This window comes from Balearica regulorum, chromosome 3 (assembly GCF_011004875.1).
Source record: "Balearica regulorum gibbericeps isolate bBalReg1 chromosome 3, bBalReg1.pri, whole genome shotgun sequence".
Lineage (NCBI taxonomy): Eukaryota > Metazoa > Chordata > Aves > Gruiformes > Gruidae > Balearica > Balearica regulorum.
In genome coordinates this window covers 41,008,401-41,033,021 of record NC_046186.1, presented here as the reverse complement: position 1 = coordinate 41,033,021, position 24,621 = coordinate 41,008,401, and the positions used below count along the sequence as shown (strand labels likewise).

At 42.5% G+C, this 24,621-nt stretch overlaps 1 protein-coding gene across 1 annotated transcript in view; it reads left to right on the top strand.

The window, feature by feature from the left end:
* GABRR2 (gamma-aminobutyric acid type A receptor subunit rho2) overlaps nt 1-21,626 on the top strand; it is a 40,679-nt gene extending 19,053 nt beyond the window's left edge. Inside the window, exons 3-9 of the mRNA XM_075747679.1 lie at nt 3,092-3,159; nt 6,264-6,487; nt 10,529-10,611; nt 12,144-12,284; nt 12,530-12,682; nt 14,741-14,937; nt 18,624-21,626. Of these exons, the coding sequence (XP_075603794.1) occupies nt 3,092-3,159; nt 6,264-6,487; nt 10,529-10,611; nt 12,144-12,284; nt 12,530-12,682; nt 14,741-14,937; nt 18,624-18,932 (1,175 nt within the window). The 3' untranslated portion in view covers nt 18,933-21,626. The remainder of the gene's footprint in view (nt 1-3,091; nt 3,160-6,263; nt 6,488-10,528; nt 10,612-12,143; nt 12,285-12,529; nt 12,683-14,740; nt 14,938-18,623) is intronic.
* The last annotated feature ends 2,995 nt before the right edge of the window (nt 21,627-24,621 follow it).

Below are 24,621 nucleotides of genomic sequence, written 5' to 3'. Positions count from 1 at the left end.
AAAATGTTTGTTATCACCACAGATACAGTGCTTTTTGCTACCTTGTTTAAAAAAAAACAACAACCAAAGCACATTTTTACTGAGCAGGAGGAATGTCATAGAGAAATTCTTTCTCTTGATGTTGCTTTAAACTTTTGTTTACTCAATGTCCTAAATAATCATAGACAGTTGAAGGAAGTGTGGCCGCAACCAAGGTATAAACTCATAGAGTGATTTCAGATTGAAAAAGACTGCATTAAAATATGCAGGGTACATCATGGTGAGATGTAGCATCACTTCTTATGCCAACTGAAAGAACCGGAAGTAACAAGTCACCTCCTCAAAACCAGCACTCTGTAAGCTAATTTGCTTGTTTGACCTTATCATACTCTACAACTACTCAACTGACAAGGATGAAGGGGAGCAGAATACTGCAAAGCCATTGCCACAATATTTCCAGTTAACGAAACCACCTTTTTCTCTGGTCAAACCAGAAGATGATGCATTTGTGGGCTGACAGAAGGGCCATGTGCTAGTCGTTGTCTGCAGAATGCTGGATTGTGTGTTAGGAAGGACATATCTGCCATCTACGTCAGCAATGTGTCCTCCTGGGTCAAGGAGCCAGTCAAAAGAAAGGATGAATGGCAAGGGTGACAAGGAAAAGATATCTGTGATTTTGCCATGGATTTGCCTCTCTTTGATGAGTTACAATGGTCTGAGAAGGAATCCACTGGCTGATGAGTGGTTGCATCCTGTGGCCGGATCAGTAGAGACTGAGCACGTTTCCTGGCCTGGCAGGCAGGGACTGGCTCACGAGGAGCTGAGCTGGTGCCACCAAAGGCAGAAAGCTCTCTGACCTGCCGTCCTCCTCCCCGCCTGTCTCCTCTGGCCCTGGGGGCCACCTCAGCCATCTGACTGGTCTTTCCCTGGGCTGATTCAAGTCACTGATTTTGAATAAAATAGAGCAATTGCTGCTGCTGCTGTTGGTTTTGGCTGGGCTAATTTTCTGTGGGTCAGTAAGCTGAACAGTCTTGTAGAAGGTCCCACCGCAAGCTCAGTCTACTCTTCTATGCAACTTCACCTTTTGCTGAAAGTCATTCCCCATATAATTTGGGGAGGGAGCTGAGGACTATTCTTGCCTGCTGAATGAGCACAGCTGTGTTGTGAAGCCCTGTGTGCAAGAGGAAAAAATCCTCAGCAGTTCCCAGTCCCGCTGCTGGATGTGGTTGTGACGGCATGTCTGCTTTTCATCAGCGGGTGCAGACTGGGGCTTTGTGGGTTTTCACTTTTTGGGGAATACCTGGGAGAAGGGGAACTGAACGCCAACAGAGTGAGAATTTCCTTGGCTTCCAGTGATTTCTTATAGTATATAAGCAATTGAAAGGGAACCAGGAAAGGCAGCAAGACGGGCTTGTATCATTGGAGTGAAAAATCTTAGCAAAGTCTCTGGGCTCCTGAGAAACATGCCAGTGCTGATTAACTGGAATTTCTCCCCAGATATATCTTCCTGGTGAACACTCTTTGACTTGGACAGACACCACCAAGACATGAATAGGAGTGACCAAATATTTGCTGGCATTTTTTTTAAGCATGAAGTGCACAGCTGTGTGTCTGAATGTGACATGTAGGCGTTTGTAAGCATCTAGCAGTCATCTAAAAGTGCTGGGTTAGCCATGTTTCAGCTTCATTGCTGGGAGCAACAGTCACTTAAATTGGAATTGGTAGTGCCTAGGAGCCTGGTCCAGCTCCCACGGGGCTTGCTTCAGGGTGTCTGTACCCAGCACAGCCGCTGACAGATGGCACGGGCACAACAGGCTGGAGCTGTGCATGCAGAAGGGAGATGGTGTCACAGTCAGCACGCTCTGCTGTAATTCGGTGAGGCTGGCTTATCAAAGCCCTAGGAAAACCTGTATCAGGGCCAGTCACAGTAATCAGCTTGTCTCATGGGCTTTGCAATTACCCTTTCCTTACCGAAGCTGGGCTGGCACTTCTTTCTCCTTCAGCAGAGTGAAACGTGAGGCTGTGTTCAAAAGCCCTGAGGATGTGTGGGAATCTGTGCATGCTGCTGCAGGTACTGGATGCACAAAAGGATTGTGGTGCCTCTTAAATACCATCTACCTGCTAATCAGGTTCAAAATCTAGGTGCTAAAAATCTTTGCAAATCTTCATGGAGGCCACTATGGTCCTTGGGTACTTCATTTCTGCTGAGCAAGTCCCAAGCAAGTCTGCAGAGCTGCTACTTCCTTCATCATGGTTTGTCTCACTGATGTTGCACAGGCTGGAGATACACTCATTGGCATGAGCCCTGTGAGACCCACTGTCACACGCTGAGAGCTCAAGGTATCAATGTATCTACCTGGACTGTTCCTCAACAGTTCCTGCTGACCTGCCTTGGTGGGTCATGCTTCGTGTGCATGTCTCTGTAGGCACTTACCTCTTCACTGCTCTGGAAAAAGGAAAAAGCTGTGTGAGGACACACTATGGGGAACTTGAGGAGGTCTTGGTCATTAATGAGCAGCAGTCTACCATGAAGTTTTGATGCGGGGCTTCTAGTAATAGAGCATTTATTATGGGATGTTTTCTGCTTATTTACTCTTTGTGAATTCTCTGGTTGCTAATTTTAAAACTACTGTGGAAAACTATTAACATCATCAATGAGTCATATGAATGAAAATGTTGATGGGCTCTTGAGAGTTTAATGTAGCTTGCCTTGTTGATAAGAAATGAGAAACCAACAAGGAAGAACTCATTGCTTGCAGTTTCTTCCTCTCAGTCGCCTGTTCTTGGGGCTAAATTTGTTTATCAAGGCCTAAAATTTATGATGAGATGGCTCAGTTTTTAAAAACATATGCAAATGTTTCATGCAAGCTCTGGCTTAGCTGGGCAGAGTGTCAACATTGCAGTGTGTGCCAAGGGGAAGATAATTCAGTATTTCAAAAGGGGCCTTACATGGTTATTTGCTGACTCTTCTCCCAGCCCCCTTTGAAGAATCATGGACAGAAAAGTATAACATAAGTTCAGAAATGTTTTACATGCCACCTTATAGTGCTAATTGAATGCAGATGGTATAAAAGAACAGTTGTTTACATATCTAAATCTCATTCTCCTATAGGCCCTGCAATTCCTGTTGGGGTGGATGTGCAGGTTGAAAGCTTGGACAGTATTTCTGAGGTTGACATGGTACGTAATCCTCTTTTAAGCCTCAATTATTTCTAGTCATAAAACGTCCCTCCCACTTGAAACCTGTGGGTTTCAAATCATTGGTCAGACGAAAGTAATGGTAGCATTTGGCAAATTCAAAGAGGCTGATATTCAGAACTAAAGACTTCATAAAACCAGGTGATCAAAGGCTTATCTCTGTATCTTCAGATAAAGATTAAAAGTATGAAGGAAAAAGGGACCTTAGATGTGAGAATAATGGGTGCTACAAAGGATCTATCACAACCAAAAATAGAAAGAGCTGTGTACAAAGGTTTGAAGGTATATGGTGAAGTTCACATAAGCCATGCTTACTGGAAGAGTTTTCTTCCTTAGGGAACCATTGAGGCCATATGTTTTAAAGGCATGATTCTGGGAGGCACATTAGAAAATTAAGTTGTAAACATAAGTGAGAAGTAGCTGCTCCTGCACTTCTCCCTGCTCTCTTCATCACTGGGAGAAACGTCACTGAGGACCGTGAGTGGGAACTGCCAGGGGCAACCTGAGCTGCCTCTGCCAAAGTGGAATGTGGTGTGAGGGAATAGTCTTTCAGCCACCAGTGATGCTATTCAAGAAATTTGCACCAAGTTCAACTGTGATTTAGCATCCTTATTTTTTTAATTAACTAAAAAAGAGGAATAAACACATGCAGTTGTTAACCCTCAACAGATTTCAAGGTGTTCCAAGCAAAAGGAGTGTTCATACACATTTTCCTGTTTAGTTTTGTTTGGTTTTTTTTACTACAGCAAATGGAATAAAAACACTGGAAAGAGAAGTGGAAAGGGGAATATAGAGGAGAAGAGGAAGCTTCTTGGTTCCTTCCTCCTTCTGCCTTTTCCTCCCTGTTCTTGGACAACTTCTCTGGTGTAGACAAAATACGAAGACTTAGAGGAAGAAGTTTAGGTTGATTGTTTTTCACTGTGGTGCAATTACACCTTCATTAAAACAAGGGAGCTTGCCTGCCTGGATATTGAAAGAGAAGGTTTGGAGGGATGCGTGCAATGAAGCACATGTGAGGGAGCTGTCAGCGCAGGAAATGGCTGTTACAAGGAGACTTGGGGCTCTAATATATCAAGATAATGTCATAGCAGCAAAGAGACCTAATTAGTCCAAGTAAATAACTTGCAATGCTTTCTGTCAGGAACGTCTGATTTCAACAAAAATCTTGTCAGTCAGAAAGCTTTGAGGTCAGTTCTCTCCCTTTGTTGTTGATAACTTCGCAGTTCTATTTTCCCGGCAGAGGACAAGTACTTTCCACAGCAGTTGCTGATTTATATTTGAGATGGAAGAACAGTCTCCCAGGTCAGTTTGGGTTATGTTGGTTTGTTTTTCCAGCAGTTTGTCCCAGCGTGGGTGTTCACAGAAAGGAGAATGGGCATTAAGCTGTCTGCATGGGCAGGGTAGCCAGGCTGGCTGTGCCTGCACCGGGGTGCCCTCCTCATCTCCCCGCTGCAGGCAGGGCAGAGCTGCAGGCAGGGCAAAACTGCAGGCAGGGCTTGTTTCAAACTGCTCTGAAGGATTAGTGGCCTTAGAAATTGGGTAACCTCGGTCAGGAAGTCTTTACCTACTGCTGCTTCAGCAGGCACCTGGTGCCCCAAAGAAGCACCAGACCAAAGCTGGTCGCTGCTGTGTCTGCTGGTGAGGGGTGGTCTCAGGGCTGCCCAGAGCATGGCACATGAAATGTGCTGCCAAAAGCAAGGCACTTCTGTATGCTCATTCACTGTGCCTCCGGCAGGTACTATCATTCTCTCAGTTCATCATAAAACTTGTTTCCTAAGGGATTTTCCTACTCATGAGTGGTGAAAAAAAACCCCTTTTCTCAGTGTACAACTAGTGTGTGTGCTGGTCAGAAAGGAACAAGCTGTCGGTGATTGCAAACTGCCTCATTTGACTCACGCTGTGAGAAAATATCTGTAAGTTGGATTTTGTACTTAGAAGCAGTCATCAGCTTCCAGTTGGGCTTGATGTTTGCAGCACTTGGAGCTCTGTGTGTTGGCCATTGGAGGCCTGTTTGGACAGGAGCCCTCTCCTTCTCCCAGGCCCTTCCAGGGGGGAACAGGAGCTGGCAGCATCCCTTGAGGGGAGCAGGGATGGAGGCTGGAACCACTCTGCCAAGGTGGAGGCCTGCATATGGGTGAGAAGATGTGTCTCTCCAGCAAGTGTCTGCCATGGTCAGAGAGGGAGCCCTGGTGTCCGGCCAGCTCTGCAGCAAGGCAAGAGTGGGCACTGGAGACTTCTTTAACAAATCTGTGGGAAAAAAAAATGTTGGCAGTGCAAGACTGTTTCCGGGGCAGCCCTTTGATATTGAGAGTCAGGTTAACTGATGGTTTGTCGTCAGCAAAGCGAAATGAAGTGGTGGTGGTGGTTTTAGAAAGCAGTTGCCAAGTGGTTAGGAAGAGATCCCAGCCTGTCCTGCTGCCTGCCCAGGCTTGGCAGCTGCAGCTCCCATAACCACTCACTTAATTGGGAATATAAAGAAAACAAGTGTATTTTATCTCTCAGCATGAGAGAGTAGATTCAGCTCTGAAAGCAGCAGCTGCCAGGTCGGGATCAACAAACAGATGTTTTCCTTTGTGTGACTGAAACTCCTGCTCCCTCATTGAGCTTAAAAGAGAGCTTTATTTTACATTTGTACAGTAGGAAAAATAGTTCCCTCACTTGGTTGCTGTTTGCAACAATTTAGTTATTTTGGGGATAAATTGCTTAGTGTTTAGCCTGACCATTAAACCGATTTTCCTCTAGAACACACTATCGATACCATAGTCCTTCAAGATAATTTTGCCAGGATTGAAGAATCCTTTCTGCAGGGTGATGCTTCTCTTGGGGCACATATACATGCATCCCTTTTGGGACTAAACATTACTGGGCATTGTAATACATTGATTGGGGGTTTATATTTTGTTTTGCCTGAAATTATTTTGTCAAGAAAATCTACTCACAAAGAACATTGGTCCAGGGAAGAAACAAGAGTTGAGAGGGGAGGGATTTAATCTACCTAGTATGAGTGAGTTTTCTTTCTGGTGTTTCCTAGATGTAGAGCGCAACACTGACAGATCTCTCTCTGGTTCTCTTCCTTTTTCGTGAAGGATTTCACTATGACTCTGTACTTAAGGCACTACTGGAAGGATGAGCGTCTCTCGTTTCCCAGCACCACCAACAAGAGCATGACCTTTGATGGCAGGCTGGTGAAGAAGATCTGGGTCCCCGATGTCTTCTTCGTGCACTCCAAAAGGTCCTTCATTCATGACACCACCACGGACAACATCATGCTGCGAGTGTTCCCTGATGGTCACGTCCTGTACAGCATGAGGTAATGGTGTAGCACTGCTGCTCCCGAGCATCCCCCAGGGCTTCACTGTTAGTTTTGCTCCTGGCATGGCTTTGCTACCGCCAGGACTGCTACTGCCAACCCTGCTACTCCCACCACTGATGCAGAGCCCTGTTTCCAGCATGTACAGTACAAGATGTTTCACAGAAAGCTGTGAGAAACCATGCTGTGGGCAGTAACAGGATAATCTCCTCCCGGGGGAAGCTTTCCCCTAACTCTTTGCAGTCAGAGGAGGGCTTAGTCGAGCAGGAATGTTCGTCCCAGGGTCAGTGTGTGATTAAACTGGAAGCTGCTGATATACCAGATGGTGACCTCTATAATTATCTTATTTTGTTTCCTGTTTGTCTAGAAAAACTTTTTTTGTTAGTTTGTGGTTTTTGTGGCATGTTGATATGAAGGTTTAAGTTTATTGAAGCTGAAATGGCAACATTAAAGACAACCTGTAGTTCCTGATCTCCTAGCAGGTTTGTTGGCTGGAAGAATCCTCAGGCACTATATAACCTAAAGGGTTACCCAGCCTGCGAGCGTACAGAGATCATGACTGTGTGTTTGCAGGATTCTGTAATACGCAAGAACATGGAGGCTTTATCCTCTAAACTTCTCTACCTTATTATGGATTCCAAAAATACCACAAAAATCACCACTAGCACGTATACCTATTAATTAACAAAGTGAAAAAAATATGTATCATGCTATTACAAATTATTATCAGCAATCAAAAATATAGCATCAATCAATTGTATAGCAACAGCCAATAACAGCATAACGAAGTAGGTATGTTCTATTACAGGTTACTATAAACTTGCCATTAGTAGAGCAACTTATCAACAATATAACAGCAGATATACTTATGACAGTTTGCTTATATGGATGTATAATACTAGTATCAAGTGATACCATCATCTAGTGAACCAAATCATCCCACAGGTGGGGGGACAAACCAAAACAGCCCCAGAAGTGGGCCCAGAGGGGGATAACAGACAGAGTCTCACTTCAGAGATGCTCCATGTCACGGAGTCTGGCATCAGCTGGGCATCCACAGTGAGAGTCCAGGAGCTGGTAGAAAGTCCATGCCATGAATTCATCCTGTTTAGAAATGGAAAAGTACGTGCAGCATGGGAAGTTCTTAGGGAGAGACGCTCCATTCTGAATAAAAATTAAGTCCTCCTTATACCACAGAGGCATAAGAGGGTGTAGGACACCACCACTTTGAACAGTAAATAGGTGCTGTTCATTTCTATTTTTCACCTGGAGCGGCCAATAGATGATGATGTTTTTTGTTCTTTCAAACCTATTTTTATTTTCCAGACTGTTTTGCACCTTTTCAGACAATAAGTTGCCATTACAGTCCCTTGTTTTTGCGCTTATCAATGATATCTCAGGATGTCTCAGGTTTCTAGGTACCCAGGGTCACTTCAGAGGCCACCTCCTCTTTTCAAGGATGCTGCAGCTTCCCAGGCTGGCAGCCCTTTCTCTGTCAATATTTTTCAGCGGACGTTTTCTTTTGCTCAGTAATTTTCCCCTTCTAACCAGGCCGCCTTTATGGCTGCTCACATCAGCATCCCAGCAGATTTTATTTTCTTTAGAAGAATGCAAAAAGAGATGCAGAAAAAAATACATCACCAGAGGAGAAAAGCTTGAAAGCCCAGACAAAAGGACATTTCCTCAGGACAGAAAACATGCTCTCAGTGAACAGTGACCTTTGTATGTTTTGTAGCACAAGGATTTCTGTTCTAGGATCTTTCTGGAACTTATTCACTTCAGTGATGGTAAAATAATTTTCAAAAACAAGGAAAGGTTTTTTATAAAGTTTAATTCGGGAGCCTATTTCTCTTTGAAGAACGAGCATAGTGCACCATATTGTCCCAAGCAGCACAATATCCCACCGTACCAGGGGGCTCTAAAGTTCACTGATATCATAGTCCAAATATAATTCTACTCAATTTATTAAAAAAGCCCCAACCTCGACAAATTATTAAAACCACAAAGAAATGCGTGTGTGTAAGAAAGAGAGTATGCACCCTATGACCACTTCATTTTGCCTGGTCTTAATGACGAAAATCCCATCTTGACCAAACGCTTAGGAACACTTTCTCTGTTCTGAACCCACTTAATAAATTCATTTATTGCATGAAAGGTCTAATTACTCATACCTTAACTAAGCACCTAAAGATGCTGTCTGTTTTATGAGAACTGGCTGAGAATGAAGGTGCCATGTAGCAGAAGTGACAAGAAGGAGAAAGAAAAATGAAGAAGGAGGTTAGCTGTAAGCTTGGGTCAGCACTGAGGGGAGAAGAGCAGGAGAAGGGTAGAGACCTTCTTGACAGAAGTTGCTTGATGTAACTGGACGTTCATTTCTACTGCTCACACCCCGCAGTTCTCATGTGCTGAAGCCAGCAGCACGCCACTTGTTATCAGTGCTCAACAACCAAAATGTTTTTTTAATGGAAAATATTGGCTCTGTTCAGATCTGCTCATTTGCCCACATGCAGAGTATTTACTTTCAAAATTTTCTGTGAGCTGTTGAGGAGGTGATGTGACTTTCTAATGTTACCCACAAGACAGAAAAATGTGAGTTAACCACAGCTGTCTGCACAGGAGTTAAATGGACAATTTGATATGTAAAATCCAAGGAGAATGAGAATCTGCATGGTATTTGGGCCTGGTGGTGTTTAGGACACTTGGAACGTGATTCGGCTGACCAAGCATGGATGTCCAGTGGCACTGGAAATGCCCTCAGGTGTCTTGAGATGTCTGCATGGTGTTGGCACTGGGCTGAGGGACATTGCATTCCTCATCTGGGCCTTGGGCTTTCAAGGCCACCGGAACACTGCCCTCTAATTGAGGAATATCTTATTGAGGAGCTCAGTTTCTGTGCTGTCCCTGACTAATGAATTGTTAATGACTACAAGTTGTGCCACAGTTTAGGTGACCCCAAGGAAAGAAAATAGCACATTGTAAAGAGACTGAGCTATACAATGCTACACACAACAAGGGCAGGTCATTGCTACAGTATATCTTCTGGAGCATATCTTGACAAAGCTTCTTCAAGTTTTGCTCATAAGGCAAAATTTTGCTGTAGTTTTATAATCAAAATGAACAGTGTGTGATTTTCAAGTGTGATGAGGGCATAAGTCAGAGTATGATTTGGATCACAATCCCTTGAACAGAAGAAAAGTTCTTTACATCTACAATGAATCTAGGAAATGGTCGTGGCCAACATAATTCAGTGTCTGAAATAATGACTCACAGCTGATTTGCCACTACTAAATTGGGAGCTCCACTGCAAATCTGCCCACAAGAGAAAGTTCACTGACCCACTGGAAAACTTGTTACATAATGTTGTACATAACTGGAGTAGTTTAAAAACTGGAGCTGTGATTGCTGCAGCTCTTTAGCTAAGACCCAAACTTAATGGAGGCAAATCTCACTCCTTGAAAAACACCTGCACCCATTTTGCACCCCCTGCCCCAGAAATACACACCCCCGATTAAAATAATTTGGTCCAGGACTGGAAGACACTGCTTTGGCCTTAATAATGTATATACTGGAGGAATTTTGTGGCTTGCAATGAAGTTGGTCATGTTCCTCAGGCTTGGGTCATTTTTGGGGTGGCTATGGAGGGGACTGAGCAATAGAGAAAATGAGGAAGTCTTAATCAAACTGGGAACCTTTGAATGTGTATGGTGAAGTTATTTTATGTTGTTGCCTTATAGGTAAATGGTTGGATGTAAAACACAGTGGAAGTATCTGTACTGACATTAGTATTACTGTAATGTCCAAGATAGTACTTTAGTTCCTTGACAGGTTACAGCTATTCCTTGAAATTACAGCTTCCTTTGGAGTTTCTGTGTATAATCCATCTCGTTTGGACCTGGAGAATTGATTGGCATTGTCCTGGGGATTTTATGGTAACACTATGCATAATTGGTGGCTTTAAAGCTGCAGAATGATTTATCTGAGTTAATGTTCTCCTTTCGATGTTCCTCATAGAAACCAACATTTCTCATTTTCGATTTCTAGGATCACAGTGACAGCAATGTGCAACATGGACTTCAGCCGCTTCCCCCTGGACTCTCAGACATGTTCTCTGGAGCTGGAAAGCTGTATGTTATATCTGTGCTAATAGCTAGACATGCTCCATGGCTGGCTGCACACACATAGACTGGGCACATTTCAGAATACAGTCTATTTTAGAGCCTGAAAAAATAGTTCACCAGAATTACTAGGAGTCTTTCTATCAACTTACTGTGTTGTATATCTAGCCCTTATGCTGCGAGACAGGGTAATTTGCAAGGAAAGCATCCTTGTATGAATTTTGTAGGCAGCACTTTCAGGCAGAAAAGTTCAACATATATACTAGTTCTCAGCAGCTTGCTGATCAGAAATTTGGGAGAGAAATTTTGGTCTGTTCATTGCTTCTGACAGGAAGGTGGTGCTTTCAAGTGTCACAGTAAAAAGATGAGTATAATGATAACTGATTTTCTCTAATTTCATTACCAATGTAGTTTATATATCATAGAATGTTGACCCTGCAAACACTGTGACTTTGGCTCAGCTTCTTTGGGAAGTTGTTCTGTGGAGAATGCAATGGCTGTTCTGTAAACTTTCTGCAGGGTGTGACATGACTAACATCTAATTGTTTTGAGGTCGTCCGAGCTATTTAACTGTATTTTCCTCTACAAACAACAGAATCACAGAATCATGGGGTAATTTAGATTGGGAGGAGAGTTTTAAGTTGGTCCTGAGGTCAGCTGGTCCAATACCCTGCTCAGAGTAGGGAGAACTTTCTAGCAGGTTGCTCAGGGCTGTGTCCAGTTGGGTTTTTAACATCTCCAGGATAATGGAGGCTCCATAACTTCTGTGCAACCTGTTCAAATGTTTGACAGCCCTCATCCTGAAAAAGTTTCCTTTTACCTGCTTGGAAAAAGTCCTTTGCTGCAGCTTGTATCCCTTGCCTCTTGTCGTTTTGCTCTGCATCTGAGAGAAGAGTCTGAGAAAAGCTTGTCTCCATCTCCTGTATGACCCTCAGTAGGGCAGCAGTTGGACCCCACCAGACTGCTCTTCTTGCAGCTGAACTAACCCAGCTCCCCCAGCCTCTTGTCTTATGGCATGTGCTCCAGCCCCCTGACCATCTTGATAACCTTTTTTTTTTTAAATTCACCACTCCTCCTACCTAGTGCACTAATTCTTTAAGTTTTCATTTACAGTCTTCAAATATTTCTAGACTTTTGCTTCAGATCACACCTGTCGCTTTTGCTTTTATCATTCTAAGATAGTTTGAGGTGTCTGTTTCCACTTCCTCTGAATTCAGGTGTTTATGCAGGTGACTGTTTCCTGAGTTATTCTTACCAGTTAGCAATACCTTGTCTATGATTGTCTAGCTGTCATTTCATCAGTGTGGAGTAAAAAGATGAGTTTCCCTGAATCAGGATGACCAGGATTTTTTGTTTTGTTGTTGTTGTCATGGTATATCATATGCCAAGATCTTTTTAACTTGCTGTTGTTAGCAAACTTACTTGCGGCATTACTTTATTCCAAAGATGCTTTTGTGTTTGTTAATTTTGTCCTGATCTATTAACTTTTTTTTCCTCTCCATGCTAAAGCCACACTACCTTGTGTTTCTTGTTTTACTAAGATGCTTACACTGATGAAGATCTGATGCTGTACTGGAAAAATGGGAATGAATCTCTGAAAACCGATGAAAAGATTTCTTTGTCTCAGTTTTTGATACAAAAATTCCACACTACATCAAGACTGGCTTTCTACAGTAGCACAGGTATTGGCCTTTTCTAATTTAGTGCTATTGTTAAAGCTAATACTGTATTAACTTCTTGTGAGAGAGCTTTTGGGATTTCATGTCACTGAAATGGAGTCTCCACAGTCTGGACAATACATATTTTGAAAGATCAGTTTCTCTTCTCACTACCCTTTAGAAATAAAAGATCAAAAGAAAGATCTTGCCTCTCTGTGCCTACCATCCAGGCTGTTCTCACTGATTCTGGCTTTCCTCCTCTCTCAAAGGTTGGTACAATCGCCTCTACATAAACTTCACTTTACGCCGACACATCTTTTTCTTCTTGCTCCAAACCTACTTCCCCGCCACGCTGATGGTCATGTTGTCCTGGGTGTCCTTCTGGATTGATCGCCGAGCAGTTCCTGCCAGAGTCTCTTTGGGTGAGAGCAACTGCAACAAGCCATGACTGCGTGAAAATCTTTGAACGTGAAAATTTTGGCAGGAAAGGGAACTGTTCATTTTGATGGTTAAAGATATCGGGCAAGCAGATGTTTATTTTATCTGATGATTAATATAACATAAAACTTGCAGTTTGTCTTAAGTCCTTCATCACTAAGCAGTCCTCCTGATCTATACTTAGCTCAGGACAGAAAGGGCTGTGGTTTTAAAAATAAAGTTTGGCAGAGAAGAGACGTTTCAGTATTTATGAGTCAATAAATCAAGTTTTTTCCTTGTTGTCCAGTCCTGCAGTTCTGAGATATTACCATAGGTGAGGGTAGAGTTTCACAGGAGTTTAGGCACCTACAGGGAGTCTAAGGCTTCTGTTACAATTTTCATGAGAGCCTTTCATGAGCAGGATCCTGCTGTGTCCCAGTTGCCATAGTGGGTGTCCCAGCCCAGGTATGGGTCCTCCCAACCAACTGGCACTGGTGCCATAGGTGGTGGCCTTCTCCAGGCTGCCTGGAGCGTGCTGTTGTGGCACATCTTCACAAAGTTGGGAAAGAAAGGCAGCAAGGAATCTAGTCCTATCAGCACCTGCAGATTTAGGTGTCACTCCATGTGGTGTGCCCCTGGGGACAGTGAGGGCATCTCTAACATCAGGCTTCAGACAACAGCGAGGCAGTGAAGGGAGTGTGGCTTTCCTCTCACATCTGCAGTGCTGAGGGTGAGATGCTGCCAGCCCCGAGGTCAGGCAGAGGTTGGGTTTCTCCTCTTGAGGAGAAACTGAGGGTCCAACACTTATGGGATAGGGAGGTCTTTCATTTGAGGGAATGGGAAAGCGAAGAAGATGCTGCTTGAAATTCCTGCGCACACCAATATGCCTCTCTGGACATCTAAAACCCATCAGGAGGAGGCTTTGTCTGCCTCTGGACCAGAGGAAATTCTTTCAGCTGAGCATAAAAAGAGCCAATTTGTTTATCATTCCATGCATAGTTTGGAGGAAGGCAAAAATGTAATAGGAGGAATCTCTGAATGTTAAGATGTAAGGCTTCCAATACTAAAAGCGTAAAAGCAGTATTTTAGCCTACAAGTTTGTCTAATTTAGAGAGCTATGCACTGCAGCAAACATATGAGAAGAGGCAGTCAAGAGCCTGCTCTACTGAAAGAAATGCGTTCAGTGGATATTATTTAAAAAAATTAGATCCTGATGAAAAGTGAACAATGGTAGCTGTGTTTACAGTGGTCACTGTTTTGAGATGGCTGAAGTAGTTATGAATGCTTTTTGGCTCTGTTTTCTCTATTTAAGTGGCTTTAGGAACTTGTAAATATTTTTCTCTCCATGACAATTCAAAGTATATACTAATTTGCAGGATTTTATCTACATCTGTCTAAATATATATATGCATACACATATATATACATATTCATACACATATATGTATATAACCATAAATACACACATGTATGTTTATAAACATGTACACATGCACACATCTATATATATATTACAATGTTTGTTGTTCAAAACCTTTTGTTTCCCACAGCTTGAACTGTAGACAAATGTTCCTAGAGGTAAAAACATAATGCTTTTCTTTTTCATGGTTTCATGCAAAAAATTTTCTCTTTATTGCACGTCTCTTTACAGATCAGTGATTTAGATCCAATCCTCTTCAGCTGTGATCAAAAGTCAATACTAGGTTGCTTTCTGGCAGTGTCTGTAACACAGATTGGTACAGCTAGGAAACAGGAGTCCTTGACACCATTGGTCTTAGCAGACCTGACTCTAAGCACTGTATTAAAATCCTGGAGGTTAAGGAGGGAGTTAGATGCTGTTCCTAGCAAAATGATGGCTGCTTTGTTGTTCCTCAAAACTAAACCCATCATGTGCACCAAAGTGCAGACAGTGGAACAGTTATGCATTGGCAGGAGAGATACCTATCACAAGTTTATTTCATACCTAACATTTTTTAGAGCATCATGTAAAGCATAATTTCTGTTTTTCTTCAGGCAAAAGACTGTATCAGTCAATAACATTTATTTCTCTTGGTTCTTTCCAGGGATAACCACCGTGCTGACCATGTCTACGATCATCACTGGGGTGAACGCCTCCATGCCCCGCGTTTCCTACATCAAAGCAGTGGACATTTACCTGTGGGTCAGTTTTGTGTTTGTCTTCCTCTCGGTGCTGGAATACGCGGCAGTGAATTACCTGACTACGGTGCAAGAGAGGAAAGAGAGGAAACTCCGGGAGAGGGTGAGAAAAAAATTTTGGTTTGTTCATCCATTTATTCCTTTTTGTCTTACAGCTGATCTGGTCTTTATATTGACTGGGTTGTGTCTGTAAATGGGAAAACATCCATGTGCGTATAATTGGATCTGTTTAGACTGCTCTGCCTTGGGCTGAATTGCTAACACCAGAAAAAAAAGTAGTTGGTCTCATGGGTCTTCATAGAAACATCAGAGAAGAGGAGAGCATGACCTGAACTGGGGAAGATTGCAACCTGGAACTGTGTGGGGATGACAGAGGGGAAAGCATCAAATCTGATACTTCACTGCAGCTGCCACAATTGCTATATTTTTAAGCTAAAGGTGTTAATTGGGTGCAAATTCATTTCCCCCCTCTACAGTCAGCTTTACTCTGGAAACTGGATTCAATGGCTGTTAACAGTGGAGTTGTTCCCCATTACCAAACACAAACAAGAGTCAGCCAAGTTTATGCTTGTACTTTTTAATGTGCTATGAAAAATCTTATCCTGCATCCTTGGAGTTTTTCAAGACCTGACCAGATACAGCCCTGAGCAGCCTGGCCCTGCTGTGAGCAGGAGATAGGACTAGAGACATCCTGAGGTCCCTTCCAGCCTGAATTATCCTACAGACCCGTGAGCCCTTCTTCTTTGTAATTAAACAAAACACCATCACCTTTTGAACACTAAGGCTCGGAACCAAATCTTTTCAGTCCCCACACACCCAGAATGTCATGTTGTACAGCTTCTTTCTTCCCATTAGGAACTTACCATATTAGTTCACAGGTAACATTGGTCATGTACTGCCTTTGACTCCTGGAGAAATTTGTGTCAGCCTTTCAGAAATGCCAATGCAGACATCCTCTTTCATATGATTTGGCTGTGACGTTTCCCACTCTGAACTACTCTGTTGGCTTTGCATGTCCTTCTCTTCCCCTTCCACATCTTCCTATGACTTCCTTCAAGTACAGAATAGACCACCTATCAGCCCAGTACCTTTCCTAGTTGACAACTCATCAAAAATTTAGTCAGATATACACTTTAAAAAGAGGTTGGAATAAATTCAACAGACTCCTGTGACAAAATTTTACCTCTCTCCAAGGCCTTCTCAACAATAGTGTGATTCTGGAAAGCTGCTTGAACAGGTCCTGAGTATCTTGATTTATCTATGCCCCCATCCTAGTCCCCACCCAGGGCCCAGCAGTTCTCTGCAAGACCAGGTAGAGATGCTCTGTGCAAGCACAGCAAGTCAAGTGTGTCTTACCTGCTGTGCGTGAGCAGTGATCCGTGGCCTTTTAGCCAGCCCTGCTCAGACTTCCCGAGTCCAAATAACAAAAATCATCCTTGCTAGGTTTGACTTGCCTAAAATAAACCTGCATTTTCTTTTAAAAGGCAATAACCCCTCTCCTTTGTCTTTAACTGTATTGGAGGGATGAAATGAACTTGAGAGGGTTTGTTACTGTTATGCTAAATTTTCAGGAATGTTTTCCCACATCCAGTGATGGCATAGCTTGTAATTTATATCACAACTCTGCCCTTTATCGAGTCTTGTACATTTAATTCTATATTTAGCAAATGGCTTTTTACTACCCAAGGTAAAATATTCTATCCAGTCTTCAGTGGTGGTAATGGGAACAGAGATAATAAACAGCATTATCTGAGGGGATTGCAGCAAAATGTAGGTGAGCACTCTTGTAGAAGCAGAAGAGACATTTCTCATGGTAAATGTAGATCTTGTCAGGTGATGCTGATTCCCTATGAAAGACCCCCAAAATCCTAATGTGAATATGTTAGGCTGCCCAGGGAAGAGCTCTATGTTGTGTCTACATTAAGAAATTAAAGGCTGATGGGCATGGAGTATCTAAAACTACCCTCCTTTCCCTCAGAATTGGAGTGGTTGCTGTGAACTGCCTGTAGCAAATGGTCTGTGGCCAATGCTTATTCCCAAACCGTACCTGGGAGCTTTTTGGTGCTTGTTGACCAGGACAAAATTCAGGCCAGAGACATTTCTGACACTCTAATAGCATTGTCAATTTAGTTCCCATGCCCAGGGAACGTCATTGACAGTATTTAATTCATTGGTGTGAACATAGACTGAAATTGTTGCAGGGTGAAATTATGTAGCATACTTCTGCATGTATGTGCCTATGTGAAGATGGGTGTGATTTAAGACTCTGCGGAGTTGGGTTTCTAGTACGTTAGGCTCCCTTGTCCATAGGTGTGACTGTCATCACATGTACATGAAGCCATGAGAACTGCTGTTTGACCTGGAGGCTGAGAGTAAAGCTGCAGGATTTCTTTCTCTGCTGGGTCCTGCAGCAATTAGCTTACCGTTGTTTTAACCACTTTCCCTTCCACCCACCCACCATCTCCTGGACTGTCATCAGTTGATGATAAAGAGCCTGATGTAGTTCTTCCCTGTGGGGTTTTTTTGTGGCTTTCGGGTTAGTTTTTTGGGTTTTTTTTTAGGTACACCTGCTTAGTATAAAAATATGTCTTAAAACCCAACTGATGTTCAGCTGTACCCATGGAGTGGTGAAAAAAATTCCTGGAGTGGTGGGTCTAACAAGTAGAGCAAATGGGCTACAAACTTATCATGTTTTTCTGCACACAGTCTGCTGATACCAAATCATTTGGTTATGGCTAGAACACAGAAAACACTTCTTAAGTTGATTTTTCAGGTTTTTGGTAAGCGATGTGATCTGTTGGTTAAATAATTTGAAGAAAAAGCCTTCAGTGCACAGTTTTCCAATGGCATCCTGAATATTACATGTTCAGATATATACATGTTTTTTTTTATATATATATTCTGGATATATGCATTTCTGTGTATATATACTTAATTATTTTAGCTGAACTTATCCTTGAAAACAAGTCCTTGGAAAACCGACACATCAAAGTTGGTGGAGGGAGGAATTGGGGGGTCAAAGTATTATTGGGTAATGGGGAACCAGAGGCAGGAACTCCTAGCAGAAAGGAGGTTTTGGAGTCCATTTTCGTTGCATACAAATATATAAACCATATTGCTGGGACAGAAAACCTGCAGATTTTAAACAGTAGAAGACAGTATTTGCTATTCAAAATTCTATCTGTATTTATTGATGTTTTTAGACTTATGGGACACATGCAGGTGCTGCTGAAGTCAATGCAAGTTTCGACATCATTGACTTCAATAGAGCTGGGATTTTACGTTAGGATTTCTTTTAACTGGTCTTCTCCTTGGTTTAAAATCAAATTTACAAAGAAAACATGTGTATCTGTGAAACCAGAACTTGGCCCTTTTTTTTTTTCCATAACATGTACCAGATAAGCCATTTCCACAGATAAAACTGCATCCTGTCCTTGAATATTTATAAACACAAAGGCTGCAAAATAAGGAATCTCAAGACAGCAAGGCTGAACAGAGCTAGCTAAGAAAACCTTTCTGTTGGTTTTTCTGTCTGCTAAAGCATTTTTCTAATCTTTTCTGAAGCTGCTTGTCCAAGCAGTGTATCTAAACCATGTCTCTTCCTTTTGGAACAGAAGCAAAAACAAACAAAAAAAAAAAGTGGCTTTTTTGTTCAAAGAGAAACTTATAGTATCTCAACTAAAATTTCAAGCTCAACTGCTTACCAGCTGTCTGTTAATAGAAAGACATAATTTCTGTTGCTAATGTGTTCTTCCAGTGTTCAGCTATATTTCTCGTTTATGTTCCTAGTTTCCATGTACGTGTGGAATACCTCATTCAAAAACTATGATGCTGGATGGAAACTACAGTGAATCTGATGCCAACAGCCTGGCAGGATATACAAGAAACCAGATGGTCCCAGAGGAATTAAAACAAGAAAAGATGGTTGTGCACTTAGCTATGAGCAATGAATCTAATTCATCAAGGAAAAGAGGCCTGAAGGGCCATGTGGGCTTACGCATCATCCAGAACACTCATGCAATTGATAAATACTCAAGATTAATATTTCCAGGCACCTATATATTTTTTAATTTGATATATTGGTCTGTTTTTAGCTAAGCATGCTGGCACAGCAGTGGCTGAAGCAGAAGACATTTACGAAACTCTTTTGTTGCTTCTTTTTCAGTCTAACCTGGATCCAAAGCCAGAAAACTTAGTACTTTATTGCTTCTTTGGAGGTAAAGGGGAGGACACATCCTCCAGCAAGCAACTCCATGTACAGGCATCGTGGAGGAACCTGCTGTGCTGGTTGCTTTCCAATCCACACCCCAGCTCCCATTTGCTTTATGACACATGTCATTTCTCATACTTGAAAAGATCTGCTCACCATTTGCCCAAAAGGTGCTGTATGTTCATTTGGGGCCAGCCACGCTGGTGGGGCCTGCTGTGCAATGGACAACCAGAGACAGTGCTCACGTGGCCTGTCAGGGACTGACAAATGCAACTTGCAAGGGGAGGTCTGGACAGCGCATCTCCTGTAAGGGAACTGAATGAGGCCTTTCCTTTTCAAAATCTCTGCTTTTGAGCAAATCCTCTTATTTTTCTTTGACATATGAACATCGTATTTCTTTCTATTGGCTTATGAAGAAGACCTCCTTTAGGGTCCAAATTCTGCTTTCTCTGAATAGGACCTTCATTAATACCATTAGATCAGTTGACTGGCCAGGATCGGTAGGGTTGGTTACAGAGTGCAGGTGGTATGTTTGAGTCGGTGGTCATTTTTTTTCCAGATTAGAAGTAAGGATTGATGATGAGGCAGAGCAAAGAAGCTCACAGACTCACAGAAGATGGCTCCCAAAGTACATGGGTAATGAAAACAGGGAGGTTTAGGTATGTGTTCTCCATATAACTTGAGCACAGCACATGATATGTGGCACCTGCCCTCTAAAATGAGAGGGGAAGCTGATGTGTAGCATATACAGTCAGCACACGGTGAACGGGCAGTGTCTCTGGGACCATCGCTTTCTCTCTTCAGAAGCAGAAGACAGTGTTGAGGGCAGCACTGGTGGCTTTCAAGGATTTTCCTCACCCCTGTGAGGAAAGGGCAACCCACAGAGAAATTGTATATCCCAATGTGCCTCTCCCAATCAACGCATTGTCCTTCTGTTCAGGCATTTTGGATCAAGAGGGAGAGATGTCTTCCAGAACCTCTCTGCAGAAACACAGGCATGTCAGAGATTAAATGGCCATACTGTGGGATTCAATGAGACCCTGCCTAGCCTCTTGCTCCAGGGTTGATGTAAGTCCTTTGAAGCTGTTGGAGACCATTGTAACAAGCTTCTGTGCTTGGCATTTCATTTTTCGTCCTGTGATATCTCCCTTTCCTTTGCTGACAACACTGACAGCAAAACCCAAATGTAGAAACATGATAGAAAGAAGACAATGATATCCAGGTTTGCGTGCTCCTTATTTTTAGAAAACACCATGACTTTTGGGCTGTAGTGGAGATTATGTTCATCAAAACATTTGGTTACCAAGCTGAAACTCAGGAGGGTGAAACAGAGCCTGAAATGTGAAGACCCAGGACTGAGGTTAGGAGCTGACTCAATGATGAGACTAAGTTACACACCTGACTGGGGACTGGGTCATGAAGATTCATATAAATAACATGAATAAAGGAAAAGCAAACAAAAATACTAAAAAAACTGTAACTATTTGTTGGCATGTGAAATTTTCTGCTTAATTGTGATGTCCTAAATCTCAAGGGAAGTAGAAGACGGCAGGGAAGTGTCAACTCCAGGCTGTCAACACATACCCAGGTTTTTCCTTGTGCCTCAAATACTGCTGCCTAAGTCACACTGATTTACTGGAAACAAAATTGATGAGAGAAACTAAAATGAACAACTGTGTTCCTCTTTCGTTAGCCACGTTAATAAGTGACATGAATGGACTTCTGGTCTGGTCATAAAAGTAAGAAAATACAGCCCTGAAATCACTGGCAAGAAGAGGACCCATGGAAGGACAGCATCTGAAAGGAAGGATTGCCCTGTATCCCAGCCTGCCACTTCTCTCCTGAGCCACCAGGTCAGTGCATTTGCCACCCATGGCTCTCCTTGGAGCTGAAACCTGGATATTTCTCACATCAACAGATGGAGGTCACTAAAAAAAGATACAAAAAATATTAAAGAAATAGCCCACTCATCTTTTGAGAGGTTAAAGCCTGGTTAACAGTATGCATTCTTCAGCATTTGCAGTTTTGAGTGTAAACCAGGAACCAATGCCACAGCTGGCAGGAGGACAGCACAGTGAAGGGACCTTTGCTGGGGGAAGGCAGCAAAACTGCACCACAAAGTCACCATTAGTCACAGGGAGTGAGAAGCTTGGTTCCTGTGCCCCCCGTTTTGTCAGTCTTTCTGCATTACCCATGGCACATGCCACTCAACCTCTCAGTGCCTCATCTCCTCCATCTGGAAAGTGGGGAGCAATAACATTTACCTACCTCACGAGGTGCCGAGGGGCTTAACTTGCTTAACTAGCACGTGTGTGGGGCATGGTTATGATTTCTGAGTAGGTCACCCAGTGGGAATCCGAACGTTTTTGTCTTAGTTATCAGTGAGTTCTTCAAATGTGTCCTCTGAATCAGTCCAGCTGGAAGAAAGGGGGTATCTCCCCCGCCTCATAATGATATTAAGCCAGATAACTCCCCTGCATTATAATGATATTAAACCAGAGATAAAAGTAGCCCAACAGCCAAAAAGTGAGCACTGTCAATGAATAATGCCTCCTGGCATACAAAAAAAAAAAAAAAAAAAAGAACTCCTAGTGCTTCACTTTGCCATTTGTTTTTATTACATCTCATTTTTCCTTGGAAGTTTTGTGGAGACACAGACAGTCCTTCAGATCCTATCATCTTTGTACTACTGCTGCCTGTAGTTTAAATGCTAGCTAATAAACATTTTTTGGAGAGGCCACCTTATTGTTATCTCATGTGCACGTGTACATAACTGATAGAGATTGATGTCTGTTTCTACCGGACACAATTATACAGCCTATAAAACCATCAATGTTTCCATTAAAGGAAAAAAAGTATCTCTACCTTAGGCACCACTTATTATTCATCAAAACAAAAGATGAAAAATATAAATGCAAATAAACCCAAGACACTCCTTCAGGCAGCATATGAATTGTATTTTTCTGCTTATTGAAAGGAGAGTGGCTAGGCATGAAACTAGAACAAATATTTGAAGTGTGGTACTGAGAATGTATTTCACCTTTCATCTCCTCTGGTTTAACAAGAAGAGAGAAAATGTTAGCCCTGCTCATTCTGCATCTGGCTCCATTGTACTTTTACTTACTTCTAACCAAATCATGTCTTTGAAATAAAGTAACTCTCTCTATAGATATGTACACATATGTATAATGTTTATAACACATATGTACAATGTATATGCAGGTAGCATATAACGAAGGAAGACACTGAGACATGTACCTATGTTAAATAGTGTACATATGTGAAAATGTAATATATTGTATGTAAATTACCAATTATTATGCCCAGAAAACTTACTATGTTGAATTGAAAAAAGGTTCTTGATGCCAGCCAAGAGCCAAGATATGAGGCATTGGCAAAAATTATGGGTTCTTTCATGTTTTCCTTCTGAAAAAGGAAGTGTTGAGAAGTTTGCAAGAAAGGCTGATGCTAACCTGGTTGTACAATGCATACAATCCACTGTCCTGATTGTTGTAATCAAACCTTGTAATAAAATAACAGATGGAAAGGGTGGAAAAGAGTCCATTTCATGGTGCAAACTTTAAAATGTGATTTTAATTCTCTTTGGAGATCTGTTACCTATGAGCTAATGCCCAGGGGTAAAGGATTTGAATAAACACCTCCTTTGTAATTGATTTTAAATAAAAAACATCGCAAAAGGTGGGAGAAATGCAGTGGAAGCATGCAAGTACTTTGAAGTATGCAAAGCTCCTTGGGAAAACTGAGCTGTTAATTACAGCTATAAGCTACAGAGACCTTTTGTGAAAACTGCAGCCCACAACTGAAGACATTTTCATAATTACTTCACATTTAAGGGCACATTTTCAAAAGCCCAAATGGCAGGTATATATCTCAATCTCTATTTGATTATAAATGAGAACTTGTCATTTTATTCCTCCTTTGTGCCTTTGAAAAGATTGTCTCCACGCTTACCAATGGCAGATAAAACCGTGCTGAGGTCCCGGCTGCCCGATCTCAGCTATTATCCCTAATGCAGACAATGGGACTAAATGCACACGGGCGAGGCTGACACCGTGACCACTGAATAATGGCTATTGTCTGTCAGATTTCCACAATGGAGAGATTACAGCAAGGTACAATCTAAGTAACTGAGATGCTGCCCTGCTGAAATATAAAGAACAGAAAAATGTATTTAAAAACCAGCAAGACTTTAGCACTATTAAAATTAAAATGTAATCCAGTCTCACACTAAGCTGATTAATTCCTTTGCAAAAATTGACATTTGAAATAATGTATCAGGGTCATTACTTTCCTGGTCAGAGGAATTACCATTTCAGATGAAGCGAGAAGGGTGGGGAGGGAAATCGTGCACAAGCAGAGGGCCAGGCGCTGCTCTCAGCATCCAGTTTTTGCAGTGGTGCAAGGGTGATTGCCAGCCTGAGCAGAGCCTGCTGCGGAGGCAAGGATCGCAGGACCCAGCTTTCCCAAGGCGCTCGGTGTCTGGGTACCACGCATCACCATGTAGCACTCCTTGATTTGAGCAAGAAAAAGCTATCCTCTGCCAGATGTGGTGGAATCCCCACCAGCCGTGGGGCAGTGGTGAGGGGTGGTGTGGTGCAGGTGATGCAGCTGTCTTGGCTAGACGTTTGGGTTCAGTTCTGGCCATGTGTGTCATTAGCTGGTCCCTAGCCAGGGTTTCACACAGGAGCCACATGCCTGCAGCAGCCCCAGGCAGAGAAACACGGGGCAGAGGCCCCTCCACATCAACCCAAGGACATATGTACAGCACCCAGGTGCCCCCCTCACCTCCTGACTCATCCTGCCAGCGTCAGAGAGATGGGAGCTACATCACTGGCATGTCACGAAAGGTGTCCTCCAGCCCTCCTGTTGCAAGGGACCCAGGAACCAGGACAGTCCTGCGTTGCCTGTTCCTCAAAGCAAGCAGCAAAGCCCTTAGCAGATAATTAGACGTCTGATTTTTAAGATTCCCTGCCTTTGAGAGAATGCATAAGACTTATCTTGGCCAGTTGTCCAAATTGGATTTCTTCCACAAGTCTTTCAGGGGTCTCTGAGTGTGGATATGTGCACTTGCAATCATAGAAATTAGCTTAGGAAAAGTGCCTGGCAACTCAATCCATGCAAAATGCATATAAATGATGTGGGGGGAAAAAAAAAAAATATTTTACTGCTCTACTTGTCACGCAGATTTATAGAAGAAAATTGTGTGTTTAGCTTAGAGGGAATTCAGAGAGGGAAATGAAAGGACAAGTTAATTGTAACGACAGTTTGAATTACTTGAACAAATATATTTTGGGAAATGGGATGGAACATTAGAGCTATAAAACTCTCTAACCTCCTGGCTCTTTCCATTTTATCTGGATTTTTATTAGGGTCCAAATTCATTTCAACCATGACATTTTTAACCTTTCTTATTAAGGTGCATAATGACCACATTTTTATAGGTACGGCTGGGAGGAGATCTTCAGTGGCACGCACAGATTGTAATTGCAGCAGCCTCCATGTAACAATACTACTCTTTTTCCGTCTAGAGTTTCAGGAGAGCTGCCATTCCACAAA